Source organism: Anabas testudineus, chromosome 4 (assembly GCF_900324465.2).
Source record: "Anabas testudineus chromosome 4, fAnaTes1.2, whole genome shotgun sequence".
NCBI lineage: Eukaryota > Metazoa > Chordata > Actinopteri > Anabantiformes > Anabantidae > Anabas > Anabas testudineus.
Window position 1 is genome coordinate 9,594,548 of NC_046613.1, and position 22,253 is coordinate 9,616,800.

The window sequence follows — 22,253 nt, forward strand, 5'->3', positions numbered from 1 at the left end:
ATACATAAACATGAACCAAGCAGAGGAACGCAAAGGAAACAATATTCTACTTATTGAGCTCTGAAGGCAGATGTGCAGACAGAAAACCTTCATTCTACCAGTGGACATATATTCAGGTGTCAGTTATACTTTGCTAAAACTAATGAAGTCTAATGAAACAGTTCTACCCTTCATGATGTTTGTAACTTTCCGTTTTAGCTGTATGGTTGATTTGTAGGATGTAGTTTGTGCTGTTCAGTTTTTTACAGTTACTGAGCTTACTCTCTTGCTATTTTCAATAAGAATGGAAATAATTATCACTTTTATTAAAGAAGGATTGATTGTTGCATTAAAAGCTTCGGCTACATGTGCCTAATAAACTGCCAACTGGGTGTGTGTACAAAGTCACTCAGGGCAAAGCTGGCTTGCTGTATATGACAGAAATACTTTATATTTTCCCCAAGCTTTCCTCCACCGATACAGTACATATACACTATGTAACCTTGGTGCTCTTTCCCACAGGTAAGGTTAAACGTTCTGCAATGCACAATGATTTGAAATAAGAGCAACGACTGGTATTGGTTCCTATTGACCTTGGTGACTTGGAGTTCTTCAAAGAAAACGTTGCCTTTTAGGGCACTCTTACTCGTGCCGTTCTCTTTCTATTTTAGCCTCTCCCCTCTTCTCTATGCGGCTCTGGCTATCCATCCCTCTATCAACGAGATCACCTCTTTGTACAGGCCAATAATGAAACCAGCAGGTGTGTCTGCCACACACCCTTCATTAAGAATCTTCAAATGATTTAGTGCTACAGTTGACCTTTCGCGTGCTCCGCCTCTCCTCCCCTCTGCACCCCCCAAACTGGCCAATCGATGCACATAAAAGGCCGAAATATTACTCTGATCTGACAGTGCAGAAAGGTTGTTTGTCAGTCACGATAAGAGGCCCTCTGAAATTGATGCACCATTGTCAATAACAGTGGTGACTGGCAAAGTGCCTTGATTGAAGGCAATCAAAGCATTTGGTGGGGTTTTTACAGGGAGAAAGGGTATTTCTCGGTGTTCTCCGATCTGGGTCAAACCTGGCAGGAGCCGGGCTGAACTACAGACAAGCATTTCCAAATGACAGTAATGATTTCTACACCTTATATTATAAGCCTTCTTTCCTCTTCTTTACATTTTGCCCCGTCTGAGACCAAGGATATGGGCCGATAAAGACATCTACAGATAGGTAGAGATGTTCAAAGACATGCACTGAACCTTTCGACTGTAGCTTATAGATTTTCTATTTCTCCCCACTTTTCTCAGTATTCCCCATAGCCGTCTCCTCCTGGCTTTCTCACTGGTTGAATCACGGGTTTGAAGGATTCTCGATAAGTGAATAGTTGGTTAGCTGGTTGAGTGAGCAAATAAGTGATTGTCTAGTTACTGTGGGTGAGCGATTGACTGACTGACAGGCTAGTTGGCTTACTGGCTGACTAATGGGCAGTGGGAAAGACTAATTGTCAGACTATAAAACTAGTTGATAATTGTACTCTAAAGAGACTAATTGTTTTCAACCTGTTCCCAGGAACACTTTTGCATGTACACGTTTTTCTTTCTTTCTTTTTTTTTATTTCTACAGAGAACAGGATAGAAACCAGAGCTAGAGCAACATAAAGTAAAATAATATTTTCACTCTCCTCAGCATCACCTCATATAACAACACAGAGCTCAGCTACTTCAAGGTTAACTTTGGTTTCTCTGTTGTGTCTGTCCAGCTCTTTACTATCTGCATCATTAACTTTATTATGAAGTTTAACTTTGGGAGAGTCCAGCACAGGGCAGTGCATGACCAGAATACGGAGGAGATGTGCTAGTACATACTGAATATTTTAACTCTCGCCGTTGAAAATAGCAATTAGAGGCCTACGCTCTTTGATAATGAGAACACGCATGCTCCTGCTCTGCTTTTCTTATATTTGGAGGAGGACGTTTGTAATCAGAGGATACTGATTTGCAACCTTCAAGTTGACTCATTTTCCAAGTTGACCTAGACAGGAGGGGGTTTGCTTGAATAACAGAAGCATTGTTTACTGTGAATTGATCATGACTTTATATGAGGCGTGTGTCATTCTCTTTCATGGACGTCCCACTTACCACAAAGCTAGTATCAGGAAGGTCTATACACTGAATTTGCCCTCCCACTGGTTCTCCTCAGGGCACCTGAATCTTATGGCTTGTCGGATAAGCATCCATTGTCACACCTGTTTATCTCCCAGCCATTCCCAGTTAGGCCTGTCAGGTTATCAGTGAGCAAAATCGTATTGCTCTAAAGAGAAGAGGATGAAGTGTGAAGTAAAAGTCTCATTAAATTTTTAAGCTGCCAAGTATGAGCCGAATCCCCCTGCTGGGCAGCTCCCAACTGCCTAGAGAGCCACTAAAGGAAGGGGAGTTTAACCGGGAGGATAACAGAGACTCAGATCCACAAGGAAACTCTGCCTCTTTGTACTTCGTTCTCATTGCCAGTGAGGGTTGGTGTGTGTCCAAACTGCACACCCTTGTGTGAATAAAGGAGACGCTTGCCCAGCTATATATAAACCACTTTAAACGTATACAGTACGCTAGCTTGAATTAGTTTAGTGTGAAGCTAGAAGGGAAACTGAACCTGTGTCCTGTATTCGTACAATATATCAAATGTCACGTGCCTAAATGATGCCTCAGTCTCTGATCCTAATAATCAGATTATGAGTCGGTGCATTCAAGTGCTAGTATGAGAACATAAATTAAGCAATACATCCTGTCTTTCCGATAAGCGTGTTTCAATATCCTTACAACAAACATTCTTCGCTTTCTGCAAAATAAAAATGTTCCAGTTTAATGAGAATGCACTGCCACTAAAGCTGCCTGTTTCTCCACTGCATATGGATTAATATGGCAACTATGAAAGAAAAAAAAACTACTTTATATACATTAATTTATTGAAAGTTAATTTGATTTCCAATGCATTCAAGAACATGAGCACATGTGCTGCTCACCTGGACAGCATTTGAGGCTGATTGAAATTTTATATATCTTATTCATAATAAATTACAAAAAAAGTTTAAATTTGTGGCTCCTTAATTACGTCCCCAGTAACACGTACAAGAGTGGTATAAATATGCAACACTTGCACAGTATACAGTATATTGCAGCCCATAATTCATGCATTTTACACCATTATGTGTCATCCTTTTTACTGTATTCTAATAAGCCATTACCACCCATTGCTTAGCCAATGAAATCATAAATAAACATCCTCTTTGAGCTTGGCACGTAAATTAATGGATGACTCTAATCTATTAGGTTATCGCAATGTAAATTGCCTTGGAAGCAAATACTCACGAGAGAAAGATCTTAAACAGTAAATGCTAAATAAAAACATTAGGGTGTATTAGTAAGTAGTAGCAACACAAAGCTCCATCATCCTGGCGAAATAGTGACATTAAGACTCTGCATCTCATTGAATACACAATGAGATCATTACTCTCTTTCAACAGAAACTCACCTTTAAACAGTATCTAATGCTTTTTCGCCTCTGCATATTTTCATTTTTATTATTTAAGGCAGTGACATGCTGATCTGTACATTAAAACAATGTGTCATATCAAATCATGCTTTTTTTTCTGTCTGAAGTAACAGAGGAGATCCAGCGGCTAGGAAATCACATTTGGATGATTTCTCTTACCCTCTCAGTCCCTGTGTTAGCTGAAAAAACCTCACACACTCAGGCTGAGCTTGCGTGGTTATGGAGTTTTAAAAAATCGGAACAACTCTGAGGACCTGACCTGCACCCCCCCTTGTCTCCGTGTAAATCTGTCTCTGGGCCTACTTCCTACATGGCCTTGCTGGATCTCAGCAATTTGCTTTACAGCTGTGACATTTAAATGTTTAATTGAGCCACTCATATACTGATCTATGGAAGTGTGCATGTGTATGTGTGTGTTACACTTGAAGAGGAACAAGGGATGGTCGCAGCTTGTATGTGGAGTGAAGGTATGAATGGTATAATGAGTTAGGATGTTAGTCTTACATATGACCTGCTGACACTCAGACTCTTTTGCTGCTATCGCTCATATGCTGACATTATGCCATAGTTTGCAATTGGCAGCTAATTTTTCATGTGGCGTGTGTCACGATGTACAAAGATGATTACAGCAAGTGATATTTGCATGCAATGACCATCACATGTACACGCGATTCGGGCAGATTTGTTCCCTCGCCCTGACTCACACTTCCAATACATACAAAATGCCCACCCTCCTTCTACACGAATAACACAAATGTATTCAGCTCAAGTCGTCTGAGCTGGAAAATAAGATCAGTCAAGGAGCCTTTGACCCTAGCCCGTGGCTGTACGAGCATGTGACAGTGAAACAGAGGGAGGAGCGGTATAGAAAGTGCGTGTGTGTGTGCTCATGTAAATGCAGAACCCACAAAGTGCTTCTGTTTGTAGATGTTTATGTATGCACACACATGCATTCATGTGAGCGTGTCTGTGCACACTCATAAACTCTAAGAAGGCAGTGTTCGTGCTTTGGGGGATTGGCAGTAGATCTATCAAACCACTGCAGTTAGTTGCAGTGTTGTTATTCAGCACACTTCAACACCTCAGCTAGCAATGCTACTGGCTGGGCTTTATTCATGGTCATCTTCACGAGTATCGTCAGCCGAGGCCTTGATGCAGAAGTTTGGATTAGTTCATCAGCTCCTAGCCTTAGAGAAATAGGAGCAAGGTAATTTCTAATGAGACTTACAGGTTCAGTTGATATATATATTGTATTGTTTTGCCTCTCTTTGTGTTATCATGTTTAACGTGTCCCAAAGTGTAAAAGGTTTGTAGATGGTTCATTTACTCATTCAATTAGCGTACTTTTTTGCAATGGTGATGCAACCTGAACTCGAATGGACGCACAGGAAGTGTGGCCCAGAGATTTTTCAGGATCTTCGCCACATTGACGAACACATTTCTCTGAATAGCACCGCCCTGCTGAGGTGTAATGGTTCACCAGTGGTCTGCTAATCTCAGCGAGGCAGGCACACTGTGCCCTCTCCTCCAGCAGCCACAGGATATGAGATGCTGATCAGATTTCTATAATCAATTTACCAGAGCAGGAGGTATAAATCCTGTCCATTCACTCATTCTCCCTCTGCCTCTTGCTCTGTCTCTCTCCAACTCTTCCTCCCCTCCCATCGGCCCCCTGCTTATAGTTAGATGAATAATTCAGCAGCCAATGTGGTGAAAGGTGGAGTAAACAAGTCTATTGCCTAATATCCCGAGAGGCTGCCAAAGAGAGATGAGCGAGAGCAGAAAGCTAGCAAAGATAGGGGGATGGAGCAACAGAGAAAAAGGGTATCTATGGAGAATGGACATCCAGAGTCTTTCCTCATGACCTGCAGTCATTTGCACTTAGATTGACTCGGAGGTTGCGCCAAAAAGGCACAGCTGGCTTCTACTGCTTCTCTGTCCTTTCCGCTTTTGAGCCACACATTGGCAACCATTAATAATGAAATCATGCAGTGAAACACAACATCTGTGAGATAGGGTGGGCAAGAGTTCAGGGTCCCTGCTTTTGTGAGGCGAGAGTTCCCAAAACAAAAATGAGGATAAAAGCAGAGTATCCTTCAGGCCACTGTATAATACGGGACGTGATTCCCTGTCCACTCGCCGGATGCCACGGAGAATAACTCTATTCAGGCTTGGAGTGCAGACTAAGTAGCTTTCATTTTGACACCATCAGGTATACAGGGACCATGACTAAACATGAGAGACATACAAATGAGCAGTACAGCTTCCGCGCTCATAGTAAATCCAATACAGAGAGAATTCAGAGGACACGGTGTGCTTACATAACGAGCAAATGTAATCTCACACTGGAGTTATATTCACTGATTATGCAAGCAGAACTACTGATTGATGACTCACCCAAAATTCAATTATCATTCTAAACAGTTTTATCTGGAAATTAAAAATGTACCATGTTAATTAAAGAGACACCGAGCTATTTCTGGTCGTAGCTGTTTTCTTTTTTCTTTTTCACTTTGGATATTTATGACAGTGTTTGCACTTTCCATAAGATGATTAAAACCTTGAAGTTTAGGCTCAACGCAGAGTTTACAGTTCTTGATCAAGACAACTAGTGTGTCACGAGTGCTGCATAGTGGGCTGTACTCACTGGCATGGTCTGGCTGCCGTGGAGGGCACTGATTGCAGACTGAGCCTCGGTGTGTGTGGAGAACTTGACGAAGGCGCAACCTGGAAAAGAGAACAAATTCACAAATGCAGGTACACACGCAGTATACATACATAGTAAATGTATTCAATTGAGTGAGTTTTAAAGCCTACAGTATATTAATAAAGGATGTTGAATTATATGTGACACTACTGGAATCGCTGTGCAGTGAGAGGCTCTCATTGCACAGCAGGCTGCCCCACTCCGGGCATCAGACAGGCAGACAAGCAGGCAGAAGCTGCAGGCTTTGATTGCACTGATGAAGCACAAAAGCATGCTATTTAGCACCACATGCCTGTCTATGCATATTAAATACCAGCTAAACTGGATAAACTTCTAATATTTTCAGAACAAAACCACCCCATTTGAGAACTCAATACAGATTATTACAACAGGATGTTCTGATCAATATTTGTGCAGATGAAGTCCAGAGGCAAACAGAAACCACAACCACCAAAACAAACAACAGAACCAAGACGCTTAGCTCTAATGTCCTTGAGGAACATTGTGAAGAGCAGATAAAGTGAAAATAAGTTGAAGCTTTGGCTTTTGTGGGTTCACAAAGTACACGGTGCTGTTCCACATTAATTATTTAACTATTAGGATGAAGTACAGCTCCCTATTCAGAACCCACGATAACGACGATAAAAGAAATTTGACGAAATGCATCTGTTTTGAGTTTGTGTCAAGCCTCTGCATAATTACTCTATTAGTCTGCAGCGGTTGGATCATGTAGCCAATATGTACAGGCTAAAAAAAAAATCTAAAAAACAAATAAACAAAAAATAAAAACACGTTTTGGTACATATCAAGTTTTAGTTCAAACTTGAGTGATTGTTTATAACAAATTTTATAACAAGTTTTTAACAAATTAAAAAGTGCACAATGACCTTGACCTTTGACCTTGGCCAACATAATCTAATCATTTCATTGTGGAGACCAATTGGACAGTTGTAAGAAATCTGAAGAAATTTCCTCAACGTAACTATTAACATGTCGACAACAATTATAATTTAACCAATTGCATAGTCAGCAACATTACTGACTTTAGTTTGTTTTAAACTATTATATCGTCTTTATCCCTCTACTATCTCTATCCAGATGTTTTCACAGATGCACTGAGCGGAAGACAGAGACCACTGATCCACATGAGCAGTTTATTTCATTTTTACAAACATAACAAATGCACACATATTCTCATTGATGCGAGTGGGAAGATCACAGTGCCCAGTCTGCTGCACAGGTGTGTTTCCGGAGTACGTTTATCACACTGTAAGAAGGTGGAGGAAACCAGAACTCACAGAGACATTTACACTCTACACAGAGAGAAAGAGACTGAACCTGGGGTCTGTTGCAGCGAAGTACAATAGTACTATCTACTGAGCTACCATGTCCTTTTATAATTATACCCTATTTCACCTAATTTCATTTCATTTTAAGTTCCTTTTATATTCTTATTTAATCTTGCAGACGTTTTTCTCCTTATCATCTATCCTGGTTGACCCAGGTGCCCTGCCTTTCTTTCCCTTTTAATGGGCTTGCCCCTGTGGACACCAGCCAATCAAGATGCCAATTCAGCTGTCAAACCACTGCCTCCTATTGAGATATGGATAAAAAAGAGCTAGAGCTCACCATGACCTGTACAAGGACTTTGCTGGAGTAGTACAAACTATAGACCTCTATAATTAGGTATTTAACTCCTTATATACCAGTACTTTGCAAATGATGCATTGCCTGGACTTTTTACAGATAAACCAAGCAGGACTTTGAAATTGAAACTATACAATAGCTCTGGAGCAACAATCTTTGTGCTTTTAGTGAACAAAGATGTAATATAATAGTAATGTTTAGAGTCTGGCTTTTTCAGTGTTCTAACCCAGACACCTCTCTTACTGTATATAGAACACAAATATTGCAGAGCCACAAAGAGGAATGCAAGCTCTCTTGGCTGCCCTCATCCTCACGGTGGGGACACTTGAATTGTTTTGACATCTATCTTTCCCTTCTCCTACTCCAAACCACTGCAGAGTCAGAACACTCTGGCTCCAAACCCTCTTAGATATAATTCCACAACAATTTCCATAAGCGCTGGCCGGGGAATAGGACATGAAAAACCACTAGTCTCTTTGCTCTCTGCTGCATGTCAGAGAGAATTGATGTCTCAAAAAGTCTTGCGCTCAAAAAGGCCTGCAAGATATCAACACTATAGTAACCAGCTTGCAGTACCTCCATGGGAATGAATGTTTCAGGTTAACACTGCAAAACAAATGAGGACAGTAAGAGTAAGAGTTTGTGAAGGCAAAGTCAACATTTTAAAATGACATGACTTATTATTGCTGTAGATGATGGGAATACAATTACTGATAACATGGGGTGTCCTGTGTTGCTTGTGGGTAAAACCCTCAGTGTCCTGGTTTTAAACCTTTTTTAAAAAAAACTTTATGTGTTTAATGAAACTTTCATGTTAATATATGACAGTTTAGAGTTTCAATGCCCTCCATTGTTCATATTTCTGACAAACCCACATCGTTTAAAGAGTATTTGATGCGTTAGTCTAAATATTTTGTCACTGCCTGCAGCCGTCTAGCACAGCACACAGTGCAATGTAAAAAATGTAACTACATGAGTGCTACTTGACCCACATCTGATGCATGTGTCACATACATTTTACATACCACATCTGACAGAGACACTCACACACACTGTCACTTCTCTGTCACTGACCTAAATAATCCTGACAAGTGTATCATGGCTCCTACCTTTGCTATTTCCGTCAGGACCTCTTAGGACTGTGCACTCCTCAATGACTCCGTAGGGTTCAAATAGGCGGTAAACATCCTCCTCTGTCTGTTGTTTGTTCAGCATCCCGACAAACAACTTCCTGTCTTCTGGAACGAACAAAGAGACAAAAGGTTAAATGATAACTTTGACCTCAATTATGAAACCAATTTCAGACAATGCACATATACAAACAAACAGATGTTTTCACAAATTAAATGCCCAGCTTATTTAGCACTGGTTGGAATTGAGCCACACTGTGTTATCTTTTTCCAACACCGGTTTAACTGTCTAACACTGGGTTTAGTCACATATAGGCACACATACAATGGCTGCAGGAGGTACGTCGGTGGTCAGCGGTTGGGGGGAATAGAAATGGGAAGGCTAATGAAGAGGTTTCACACGTGCAGGCACACAGACCCAAGACAATGAGCTAGTCTTTGGTCCTTTAACAACACTTGGGGCTCTAGGCAGCTCCACCCTCCTACGCACCACACTGTACTGGCTTAAAACTCCAACTCTCTCTTTTACTCACTGTCTCTCTTGCTCTCGCTCTCTATTCATCCCTGTCCCTTCTCTCTTTTCTGCTTTTCTTTTTCTCTCGCTGATTCTACATTTTTCCCCCCTCATTCTTTTTCAACTGCCTCCCTCCCTTACTCTCTTTATCTCTCTCTTACTCTACTAATTGCTGCTGATCCAGTGTTTTTTGTGTAGCCAGAGAAATATTTCAGTGTGCTCTTCAGTGAACAATGGTGTGTCTCTCCTGTGAGCAACGAAGGCTGGGAGACATGCCATGAATAACGCTGACTTTTCAATAGATAGCCTGTATGCTATTGAGTCCTGTTAAATGCTGTGGGAGCTGATCTTTACCTTGACCTGACACACTGTGTTTACTGATGTACTCCGGCCTTGTATGATTAATGTTACAGTGTGGGGTGCCTCTGCTGGTAGCAAAAGCACTAAAACCTTCCCTTGATACAGAGTGTTTCTCCAACTCTGACCTGTGAAGTCACAGTGGAGAGACTGACGGAGAGACAGCACTAGTGGCCGCTGCTGTGAAGAGGTTGAGAGCAGCATAAATCGCCGGCAGAGGTATTGCACAGTGTCAGGGTGACCTGTGACGACTACTTAGTGTGTCGTGTTGTTGTCGTTTCCTGACCCAGACACAAGCCGATACCCACATTCCTGCAGCGGGCACAGCAGCAAGTGTACATGGACATGGTGTCCAGCTAGGGTTTCAGCACTCAGGATCACCAATGATGCACCTTTAAAATAATCACCCATGTCAGAGTGTTGTCTAGGGAGGGGCGTCCCTGGTGCTGGCTCCTTATTGCAAGTGGCAGGATCAGAGGCTATGTATCAAAATGGAAGTGATGCAATGTGACATCTGTCAGGGTGGATTGGATAGCATTTATCTGTAAAAAAAAGGAAAGCCCTGAACTGGAAAATGAAAGGCCAAGATGGTCCTTCCTTTTGCTTGAGGGAGAATATAAATTCCTAGGTTGGATGGGGGGAATGAGTCGCAGAGAGGGGGATGGGGTGAACTGCACAAATTGCCCTGAATGCCGCCAGACTACATCTCATATACGCTCCTGCATACATAGCACACAGATCCACCCATGCAGCCATAGTTGTCACTTGAAATTGGCTATTTTGGTTGTAATTCCCCTCTTCAAGTAGATGATGGGGATGTGACATGTTCTGAATGAATGCATGACCTTTATCAATTACAGTTTATATGTGACGTGTCTTAAAATATGACACTGCATCCATCGCTCAGCTGAAAGATTGTTAACTGGTACGTCACCTCCAGCTGAAAGGAATAATATTTATAGGACTCCAAGTATAAGACACATTACTGACCATTGGCCATTATATATCACATCCCTGTGTAGCACTGAATCATTAGGAGCTCCACAAAAGCCTTACACACAGGAGGTCTCCAGCGTGTGTAGCTTTTTGTATTATATATGAAAATCAGAACACACAAGCGGGAGTTGACTGTGATGTACGAAAACTGTGACATTATATGAATTTTGTTTTTTACAGCAGTATCATTTAGTAGGAGTCCATCTGCGGCTGAGAGAGCGATGGAGTGCATGTTCTGCAACGGGAGTGAGCTTTGAAAACAAGTTAACAACGCATGAAAACAGATCATCTAGAAGATCTGTTCTACTGTCTAAGATTGGGCTCTGGCTGCTCTCAACTAAAACGCTACCTTGGGAATTCAGGCCTTGTGTTCATCGCCAATAGAAACATTATCTCATTTATCTACAACGCTGCAGCACAGGCAGCGTGAAAACAGACTCAAAAGAATGTAAAACATCTACATGCATTTGCACATATCTGAAGAGGAGCAGAAAAGGAGAAAACGAGGTGGGGGGGGGGATGACATGCACAAAGTAGGAACGCCCAGACACAAAGGATTCTGGATGACAGATCCCCTGCTATGACCACATATATACCACAAGATGTACCAGTTACATAACACACTCTTGGAGCTATAGTGTATTGAGTATTGAGTTCTTCTTCAAGACACTTATATTTTAGATTGATGCTGTCTAACTTTTAAAGCTTTGCAATAGTTCAAGAGCTGCATTTCACTCTCCCAATAGTGTTTCTCTAAGTATTCATATTTATGACTTGCCCGTACAGAACAGTGCATATGACACGCAACTTCATCCATTCGTACAGCAGGTGGAAGTGATCTCTATACGGAGAACTACAGTTGCATATACAACCCTTTATTATTTCCGCAGTTAAGGTAGCGGTACAGTGTTGCCTTGGCTCTAGATGAGCTCTGTTTTCAAAGTGTAATATAAGACGTCGTCATTGAACAGAGATACAACTTTAATCTAGCCACATTAAGCCAAAATGAAGTAGATTTTCTATAATTAATAGTAAATTAAGATAAAGTTTTATGTTTTTACTTCAGTAACTTCAACTCCAAAACCCTGACACAGGGCTGAAAACATGATTAGCAGAAAATGCTTTGTTCAATGCCTCTTTTCTCTTTTGGAGCCTTCAAAAACAGCTGAATCATTATTCTGCTACAGCTCCTCCAGTGTGGTAAATGGCCTCTTATGCATTTATTAATGCTAAATAAGACATTACAATGAGAATAAGAAATTATGAGCTGTTTTTTAGCATTACAACAGAGCCAAGACAACATTAACACCATCCTAAATTACAGTAACTCTCTGCTCTATAGTGTTTACAGTGAAATGCCATCACCTAAGCAATTCGGGGGTCTAATAACCACTAGAAAGTAAACTGTGATAACTGTGCAGCATGCTGGCATTAAGACGCATTTACAGTTCACTGTAGCAGAGTACTGTATGCAACTTCATTGTGACACACCACCACTGCTGTCCTGAAATTCAACCCCATCATGTTTAATATACTCTGAGCTGCTAAACAGATGCTTGTTTGGAATAAATGCATTGGAAATTAAACTCGAGAATAATGAAATAGCAGAGTGATGGCTGGTTATACATACTGAAGATTACAGAGTCCATTTGGACCCTTTCTAATCGATATACGCATTTCAGTATGAGCTCATTGGCCTTGTGTGAAGTCTTGGTGTGCAGTGCAAAAGCAAATTAAATCAGTAATATTTCATATCTCACTCCTTCCTGCTGACCACTACAGCATGTGCATGGCGGACAATGTAATTTCTTCTTAAAGCTTGTGCTCTAAATCTCTGCAAAATACCCTCTTTTCATATATAATATTTATTTCCAGTGGAAGTTTGAAGGCTCTCCCATCCATAAAGCACGCATACACTAGCAACACAGTCCAGTATACTGGAGACTTATGCTCCATGATTACACTGCAGACTGCTGAGGATATTTTGACAGTGAAATGAAACTTACTGAATAGCAATGGGGCAGAGTAGGAGTTTTGGAGCAACAAGGGAAAGAAAGAAAAGGAGAGAGCCAGGGGAAGCAGAGATGTGGAAAAAATGAGAGAGCGAGGAGAGAGGAAGAGAGTGAATGTGTGGGAGAATGAGAACGACGTGCACCTACTGTAAGCAACTATGTGTACGGTCTTGCAGTCCTTGATAAGCCAGGATGGACGAAAAAGGTGTACCATAGGAGTTGGTAAATCATTGTCAGGGGAGGGGAGGATGAGGAAAGGCAAGAGTGTGAGAAGACTGCGGGGGGGAGGGGTGTAGAGGTGAAGGGAAGGAAAGGAAGGAAAGCATACTAACTACCTTAGGTGCTCTCTGGTTTTCAAATTTTCTTTTTCTGCCTGTCTTTTTCGCAATCGTTGCAATAGCAAGGGAGTGGGGATGAAGGAAATGGAAGCAAGATATTGTGACAGAGGGAGAGAGTGTGCTATAGAGAAAAAGCACTTGTCAGAAGGATGGGGAGGTTGCTATGACAACTACTTATACAGCAGGCTGTCAGTCATTTTTCATTGGAGTTTGGAGAGGAGGAGAGGAGTTAGGGAAGGAGGGGTTGGAAAAGGGTCATTTCTCCATCTGTCTGCTGAGCCAGAGAGCAAATTTGACTGTCAGGCTTGGAGATAAGGACAAATTATGAACAATATTAGCTGGCTGATAAAAAGGAAACAATAATGAATGGATAAATATATTAAAACCAAATGAGATAGCATCCAGGCAGAAACAGGGGTCCTGAGAAGCCATCCAGGTTTTCTCATTTGGGGGGGAGAGATAAGCGCTAGAGAGAAACTGTGAGGAGGGGAAGCATCCACTGTATTAGTGCAAGGCATTGTAGCATACTTCCATGTCAAACAAGGAAAAAAAAAAGAAGAGAAAGAAAGCATCGGAATCACTTTGTATCCAGAATACCAAACATTGTGACTTCCTCTCCCTCCTTCACAAGCGTATTATGCTTCTCCAACGAGCAGGATGCCACACAATAACGGTGTCAGCGTGTGTTCAAGCATAAAAAGAGTAGAATGGAATGAAATTAATTAACCTTAAGAGATCACAGTGCTTAGCCAGTGGAATTTAATCCAATTTATTACAAATAGGGATCTAACTAGGGTTGTGTTTGAATTTGTCCGCGTGTGGAAGTCAGTGTGATCGCGCACATATGCTCCACCGGAGTGTACAGTATGCACGTCCTGTTGTGTGTAGGTGAGCTAGGTGGGCTTTACTATCCTGTGTATGGGATCAGCGGTAGGAGTGGCAAGAGTCCAACAAGGGAGAGTGTCTAAGGTTTGGCACAGCCTTAAGGCGAGGAAACCCTGCCAAATTAACTCCTGAATAATGAGCCTTTTATGTGCTGTGTTATCACCAGCGAGAGGATTGCCACGTATTTGTCATAATGCTGGAGCCACTTCAGACACAACCCAGTTAGTAGCTTCCACCAGCACACCTTCAACTGAGAAGGAAATGTGGGTTGATAGGATAGTTTGTTTACCAATTTCTAAAGTAAATTAGCGCTGCAGTGTGTATGTGCTGTATCTGCAGCTGTCTTTTGAAGTTTGCATGCTAACCCACAGAGTTGACAGCACAAACTGTAAGGCCTACCATGCGTCGGCCCTAATGAGGCAGCTTATTAGCGCTGTTTCCCTCACAGCTTTGGAGATGTTGCTTGGAAACAGCACTTGCAAAGAAAACAATACTGCAGCTCTCACCAAAAAAATCCATCAAACCCAGTGCTCCCTGTTGGGCAATTTCAACACCAAAGCAATGGAATATGGACTTCTATTGAAACACATATGACTGAAAAAAAGAATAAATGAGAATCACCGACTCTGAACCTCCACTTAATCATATATGAAGGTTAAACATATTCTACTCGGTTGTGTTGCTTGCCCGTGGTGCTCGTAAAGCTCACAGCCATGTTACTGTATGCATACATGATATTCAGTCTATAATTCAGTTTAGACACGTTCCCTTTAACAACGGCTACGGGGACCTCTTTCTGTTAGTCTAGCAGCGATGACATTGGCTTGATTTCGTGTCATAGTTTCATTATTTTAGAGTCAAGGCAGCTCAGTGGCAGCTATCATTAAAAATGCTATAGAGCGCTGCATGCAAGGCCTTGATAGCCATGCTGCAGAAACAGTGCATCCCTCACGAAGCACTGCTCTGGGATGGATTAGGCTTCACAGGTTCCACACACAGTACACCCACTGTATGTATACATAACCACACAGACAAAATAACCGTACTGTAAAATGACATGCACACACTCATATATCGGCTGTCGCGGAGTTATATAACTTCCCGTAAAGTGAAGTCGATCTATCACCAGACGCTTGTACAAAAACAATATGTAATACGACGCTGGGCTGTGTACATAAAAACACAGGATCAAGAAGCATCTAAAACACCTTGAGCAAACAAACATTGCTGTAGTGAGTGGGAGGTTGTGGTTGGTAACTGGTGCATCACATACCCTGTAGCGTGTTAATCATGTCAAAGAGCTTAAGATCAAACTATAATGTGTTACCGCACAGCAGCCTTTACAAGATAGAGAGCTTCTGCATTCTGACCGTACACATTTCCTCCACGCACACCAACCGAGAGGGGATTTGGAGACCGGTGATCATGAATTCTGTCAGTGCCGCTGACAGAAAGGATGATGGATATTATATATGTCACCTAAAAGACTCTCCCACATACTTGCGTGTGCGCACACGCGTGTTCATACACACATATTAACACACGAAATGCACAGTACGGCCCACACAGGACCTCCTGTATGTCTGTGGATATTCTCCGAAGAGTTTCGCGGATTTTATGCATCAGTGCGATCTAATGGCTGCTCTGTTGTGTGCCTCTGGCTGGGGGATTTCTCCTGCATCCTGACCCTGCTGGAAGCCTTGAACATACAATTACAGGATTCTGACTTGGTTCTCCCTCCCTAAATCCTTGCCCGACATGTGTTTTGAGAGTCCCTTTCTCTGTTTTTCTGTACTGTTACAGTCATCTCGTGGCCCAGTCAACAGCTTTAAAGGAGACTCTCAGAACAGAGCAGCTGAAAAGAGAAGAATAGCAGAAACTGCTTAAAATATTTTATTTCCACCATATACGTCTTAGCAAATTTACGCTCAATATGATAACAAATGTGAAATATTACTCACAGCTTTGTGTTGACTTCAGTGTATTAAGGCTGTGGCCATAAATCCTGAAGCTGCAGTGCAGCGTCTACTACGTAGCTACTGTATATAAACATTTACAATATGGCAGTGTTATTTATATTGTCTCCCTTCATAATGCCTTCTGAAGGGCATTCTGGCATCCGTTATGATATGGATTTTCCCTGCTCCGTTTTCCTATGTCCCATTTGCCGCCATTCTTCTTTTCCATCCAGATTGTGTTTCTATACAACAGAATGGGCCTTTTACCTTTGGCAGTGTTTAACACAGCGCTAGCCTGTTTCTTAATTATTTTCTCATCGCTCCAGTGACACTGATTCATGAGGGTAATGTTGGACACACCCCCTCGGCCAACCCCCTCAACCAACCCCCACCTTCCCTCTCTTCCATGCACAGTTTTTCTCTCTTTCCTTCCACTTCCTTATAGTAGAGTTCTTCTTAGTTCATTTTCACATCACCCCCACTCCATTTTCTCCCTGTGCCTGAGTATCTTCATCTCTCTTCTTTCTCTCATATTACCTTGTGATTGTCTTGGATGGCTAATGAGTAACCTTCATGGTAACTCATTAGCCTTCATGGTTGCTCTCAAGTAATTACCTTTTTCCTCATATGGAAGGACAAAATTGACTAGAGCAAGAGACAACAAACTTCATTATACACTGAGCTAAACTGAGCCCCGTGTGACACCCTACACCTCTTGTCATATTATCTTACATATAGAATACAATACCCATATCCACCTCACCTCCTCAAATCTAGACTTGCAATATTATAAAATTTAAGCTAGAATTCATAGACAAGTCAATAAAAAGATTGACAATTAGACAAAGCAGAAATGAAGAGAAGTGTAACACGATGCCTGCAAATGCTACAGAACAATATTAGGCACTACTGCTCAATAACCGCAAACAGTGAAAGTGAAATACAGCACAGGTGTGGATATACTGTAGCATAAGCAGAGCGAGGAAGAGAAAAGAAATGATAAAATGATATTTAAGAGCACATTGTGTAAAGGGTGCATGAGCTTGAGAGAAAGAAAAATGAAAAGGAGGAGGATTAGGCGATAGAGAGCAAGGGGCTGTGCCCAACTTCAGCTCAAGAGAGAGCGAGGATGTACCAGAATATGGCCTATCTCCCCGTAGCTTTGTCTGCAAAAGCAACTGAGCTGACAGATGACTTTGCTGCACATGGACAAAAGAGGCTTACAGGCCACCCTGCATGTCAGCTTTCCCTGGCCTCGAAGTTTGAGAGCTATATGGCAGTACAGGGTGCACTTGAGCACTCACCTGCTGAGACCTACAGAGACCTTGGCGAGAGTGGAATCAGATTTGCACTACATGCATGACATCAGCCAGCAGTTTAATTTAGCATATATTCTGCTTCTCTGGAGAGCATTTCTTTACTTCGACAAAACTGCAGTGTTGACAGCTGGGAGGAAATGGTGTATGAGGTAAGGCTGCAAATACATAAACAAATACCTAAGCCCTAAAGCATGTCACTGCTGTATTTTTCCTTTTTACCATTTCTATATTATTTCCACCCATTCATGATGGGAGGAAAGATGCTAAACTTAGACCCTTTTCACTTCCTGTTCTACTGTGTGCTTTTTATATGCATGGCCTCTGCCGCTGATGTGACTGCAGGGGGAGATTCTAACCCTGTCACTCATACTGACAGCTAAGCAGCCTTATCTGCTCTCTGTTGGCGATGGTGCACTTTAATTAGGCTACAAGGTCAATCAGCACTTTTTAGAAGATGTGATATTACTGAAAGCATTTCATAATCTGGGACAGACAGTGTTTTGGGGGCTTAAGGCAAGCATGTATATGTACACAGCTCCTGTACCCTCTATTCTACTTGTTCTTTAATCCCTATGTAGAAAATACCACACTGAGCTCTGTGATATGTAATGTAGATGAACTAATGAACCTCTGCAAAGGTTTCCTCAACTTGACTTGTGTATTACGTCTATAAGACACGTGCATCATATGTCATACATGTTTTTTACTGTCATTGACTTCTAGAGCCGCAAGCAGTAATGTTACAGTTCCCACCTCCGACCAGCTGGGGCAGTGTCCCTGGAAGTTGTTTTTGTGGTAGCAGGTGTTTTGTGTTCAGTCCATCATTTCTGTTGACTTGGTGAAAATTTTTATGAAAAGCTCGACTTTCCTTGTATAATTATAATACTTCCTACTTTCCTTATAATACTTCATACAACCTGTTAATGTGTCACCTTTAGTTTAACATCTTACTGAATTGAGGGCAAATGCAAAACTCTGCACAAACACAACAAAAAGAAAGGGAGCACCTTAAACACGCACATTAAAATGATCTATCTAGAGCTGAAGTACTAGTAGTATCAAGTAATGATATCAAAGTTTTAGTCCAATGTATGCCAACTTAACTTGCAGCAGTAGCAGTTTAAATCTTCAATTGTTTGCATAAAAGATGCATGCTCATAAAAACAGATGGAGACATGCATGTGTGTAAAGAATCTCTTTTTGTCTCCCTGCTCTATCCCAATCATCTTGACAGTCGTTTGTTTTCATTTACAGGATATTGTTCTGAATATCTAATGAAATAAATATCTTTGTAATGAATGAATCATCAAAACGGGGGGTGGAACTCTTTATCGGATGTCAGTAACATTTTGGCCGTTCTGTTTCACTTCATGCATCAGATTTATTGGATTTGTTTATTGTCACAGCAAATAATCTAGTGTTCTAGCATGCATAGTAATGTTCTGGAAAACATACTGATGAAACCACTGAACCGTGAGGCTACTTTTCTTTTCAATTATAAGTGTGAAAATGTGAAATGGAATATATATCTTGAAATACGACAGATATGACAAAAAGCGAAGTTTGGACCTGTCAGGCTGATACCTACCACCATTATACTGCAATAGACTGACTTACTTCTCTCACCAACTTAGACTAAGCTGTAAGGCAGATGGCCTTTTCCTCTGGCCCTCTACTGCTTCCTAGCTCACTCTCTGTGACAAGCCTTACAGTAAGCATTTTAATTCTCCCTGACCTTTGCTGATCTCATCCAGGCAGTTTTGTCCATTGCTTAGGGCCAAAACAAAATGAAATTTGAATTTTAACTCAGAATAATTTAAGATCATCCTTTCAATGCAGGAAATCTCAGCTATTTTGTAGTTTATGTGCTGCCAACTGACTAAACAGACTTTTTCGAAGTGCCCTCTCTCTCTCTGCTTCTCTTGCCTATAGGACTGTGGGATCACAAACAGCGAGATGAGAGTGTTTGAGCAATGAAGGCAGGGGAGACAGGGGAGAATGAGCGAGCATAACATCGCCAGTATTCACATGTGTACATGTATGCATGCATGAGCACATGGCTCACACGCACACACAAACAATACACACGGCAACACAAACACGGCCGTGCTCCAACTCCAGTACACTGAGCACCAGAGGGCTTTGTGTGCTGGGTTGAGAAATGCCATGTCAGCGCATACCACATGGAAGTTTAGAGGGGAGGGAAAAGTTAAATAGTATAAAAAAAGAGTGTGTGATGAAAAATGCATGGAAGGGAGAGGGGGACAGTGGCTGTGTACAGAGTTATCCACTAGGTAACTCTTGCATATCCTGCATACCCTCCTTTTTATCCAGTTGCCTCTACTACCGCAAACCTCTAAACAGACAGATACAGATTTGAAATGTTACACATATGGTGTTATGATATCTAAACTCTGCTCCGATGAAACTACAGCTATCATTATTATTTTATATATAAGCGTAGTGTTTACCATTAGGCTGGCATCATTTCTGCTTGTTCCAATCACATTGAGGTTTGCTTAGCTACAGCAGCCTCACCTTCAAATGCTTTTCTTCGCAGCTAACTAGATTAGCACAAAACACAACACTGGATTTTTAGGCAAATGCGCTTTTGAGGATAAAGTTTATCTGAAAAACAATGTGAACTACCTGAAAACAACCAAGCAATCATTTACAATGTGCTCAAATGTTTCTCTCGAAAAACATCCTTAAGTATGCACAAGTAAATACAGAGCGAGGCGTAATAAATATGTTTCAAAGCGACTTGTAACCAATGTTCAAAAAAGCTCCTGAAACGTTTCACTTGATTGAAAAACCTGTAGACTGTCAATTCCCAGTCCAGTGCTAGTTGTAATCAAAGGACTGGTATTCTGCTCCATTCTCCTCGACAACCTTCACAAGACTCCTTAATCATACAGCAGAGGTGATGTAATGATAGAGAAATGCTGGCAATTAGACACCTGCTGAACAACTCTATTAATTTTAAGAACACAAACCTTCTTCTACTGCCCTGTTGTATGTTTCGACCACTCAAAGTGGAAGTAAACAAGAAAACATATGTATTTGTTTGTATGTGCATCCCTCTCCATACTGTAGTTATATACACTGATGGCTGATGTCAGGTCAAGGTCAAGAGTTTCTTCCATCACTATGAAAACAGCATGTTGTCCTTTTCACTCTACAGCTGTCTGACAAAATTAATCTGCAGAGGAGGACTGTGTTGACAGAACACATTATGAAGCTTTAGGGGGGAAAGGTTAGGTATCAACACAGAAACAGAATTTACATTTGTAAATCTTTTATAAGGCGTAAAATTTTGTGAGCAAATGCCCACTAGACTTAACCCTGGCCTTTCAAATTAATCCATTATGGCTGCCGCATATGTGCCTGCTAGCAAATGTGGTCTATGCCTAAGGTGATGTCGCTGTGTACGTGGGTATGATAGGGTATGTCTAACGCAGTCATGTTGAGCTAGAAAAGCGGTTTTAATCTTCCTACTACTCCATCGGCAGTTCCTCAGCTGCACAGCTCTGTAACTGCCTATGCAGTTAAATGACCGTCAGAAGCCTCGAACAAGGGGTGTCTGCGTTTCAAATGCTGTCAGCATGGCTCAGTGTGGCGAAGGATTATCTGAAATTAGTTGACTTAATTCATCATTTTAGAGGGCAGTTGCTTTGCTGCTGATTAGTTATTGTACATACTTGTCAATTATGGGTCCCTGGAGAGTTTGTCCCAAGAGGACCGAAGTCAACATCAAATGCACACACAAATGAAACGAAAGTGATAGAAAAGGATCTGTGGCACAGTAAAGGAAGAACAAGGAACACGATGCAAACAGACCCAACCACAGCACAATGCATTCTTTGTTGTGCAACTTGAAGTAAATGTGTTGTCCATTAGTTTTGAATGTCCTCGAAGTGAATTAAAAATGAAGGCATTAAATATTTTCCTGTTTGTGGGCAGAGGTAGGAGTTGTGTGGTGGAGGTGGTTATAAATGTTGTGAATTAGAAAAATCAATGTGCAAGTCTTTGTACAAAGGGGCCAAGTGGAGGCCATCACATTGACCTCTCCACAGGTTTCTATTCCCGTAGTTACTGTTGCTACGCTACGAGGTTCAGCTCACCATCAGTGACTAAAACTGGATCTTTACAGTATATCACGGGTTTCAAAACAGGGAGCTCTACATTGAAAAGGAACTATAGGTAAACATGATTTTCTTTAATTTATTTATTAACAACAATGCATTTCCTATATTCACAAGAGAATATTACACTTTTTTTACCCAGCAGTTGTTTTTTTAATGTAAATCTGAAGTAAATATCTCAGCCTATAAATGATGAAAATAAAAGAAACATTCATTTTAGTTTATTCAGCACAAAACAAGCATTTCTGTTTTCCACATAATTAATTCATAATGTGCTTTTCTAGTTAATCCAGCAACCCACAGGGAAGTGTGGAGACAATGTGCCAATTTTATTCAAACTTGCATTGTAAACACTCTCTTATTTTACAAAAGAACAGGCTTTTGAAAGTTGCAGGTTTCAAACCTGCACATTTTTGATTCATCTGGCAGGAACTAACATTATGTGAAGCCAGGGCGGAGTTTGAAATGTCAGGTTAATGGACATGAATTTTAATAATGATAAAATAAATCTATTTAAAATGTGGTAACAGTTAGGTTCATTTGTTCTTTGCCACATGTTTTGTCGCTCTTGCTTTACTGTGAATACACATTATAGGTTTTGTTACCTCTGATCTTGTATTCAACATGGGTTCGTAGTCCTGTTCCTGGGGAGTCATAATACTTCCACTTTCCTAATCCTAACAGCTTGTTGAAAACCTTTTATCCTTGGTGCAAACCAGT

At 41.2% G+C, this 22,253-nt stretch overlaps 1 protein-coding gene across 3 annotated transcripts in view; it reads right to left on the reverse strand.

Annotated features, from left to right (window-relative positions):
* The window catches only part of celf5a (cugbp, Elav-like family member 5a), a 160,404-nt gene that overhangs the window by 20,424 nt on the left and 117,727 nt on the right, over window positions 1–22,253 (reverse strand). For all 3 annotated transcript variants that reach the window (XM_026345681.1, XM_026345680.1, XM_026345678.1), the window contains exons 4-5: window positions 8,989–9,117; window positions 6,173–6,252 (exon numbers count right to left, since the gene is read on the reverse strand). In XM_026345681.1, the coding sequence (XP_026201466.1) occupies window positions 6,173–6,252; window positions 8,989–9,117 (209 nt within the window). The remainder of the gene's footprint in view (window positions 1–6,172; window positions 6,253–8,988; window positions 9,118–22,253) is intronic.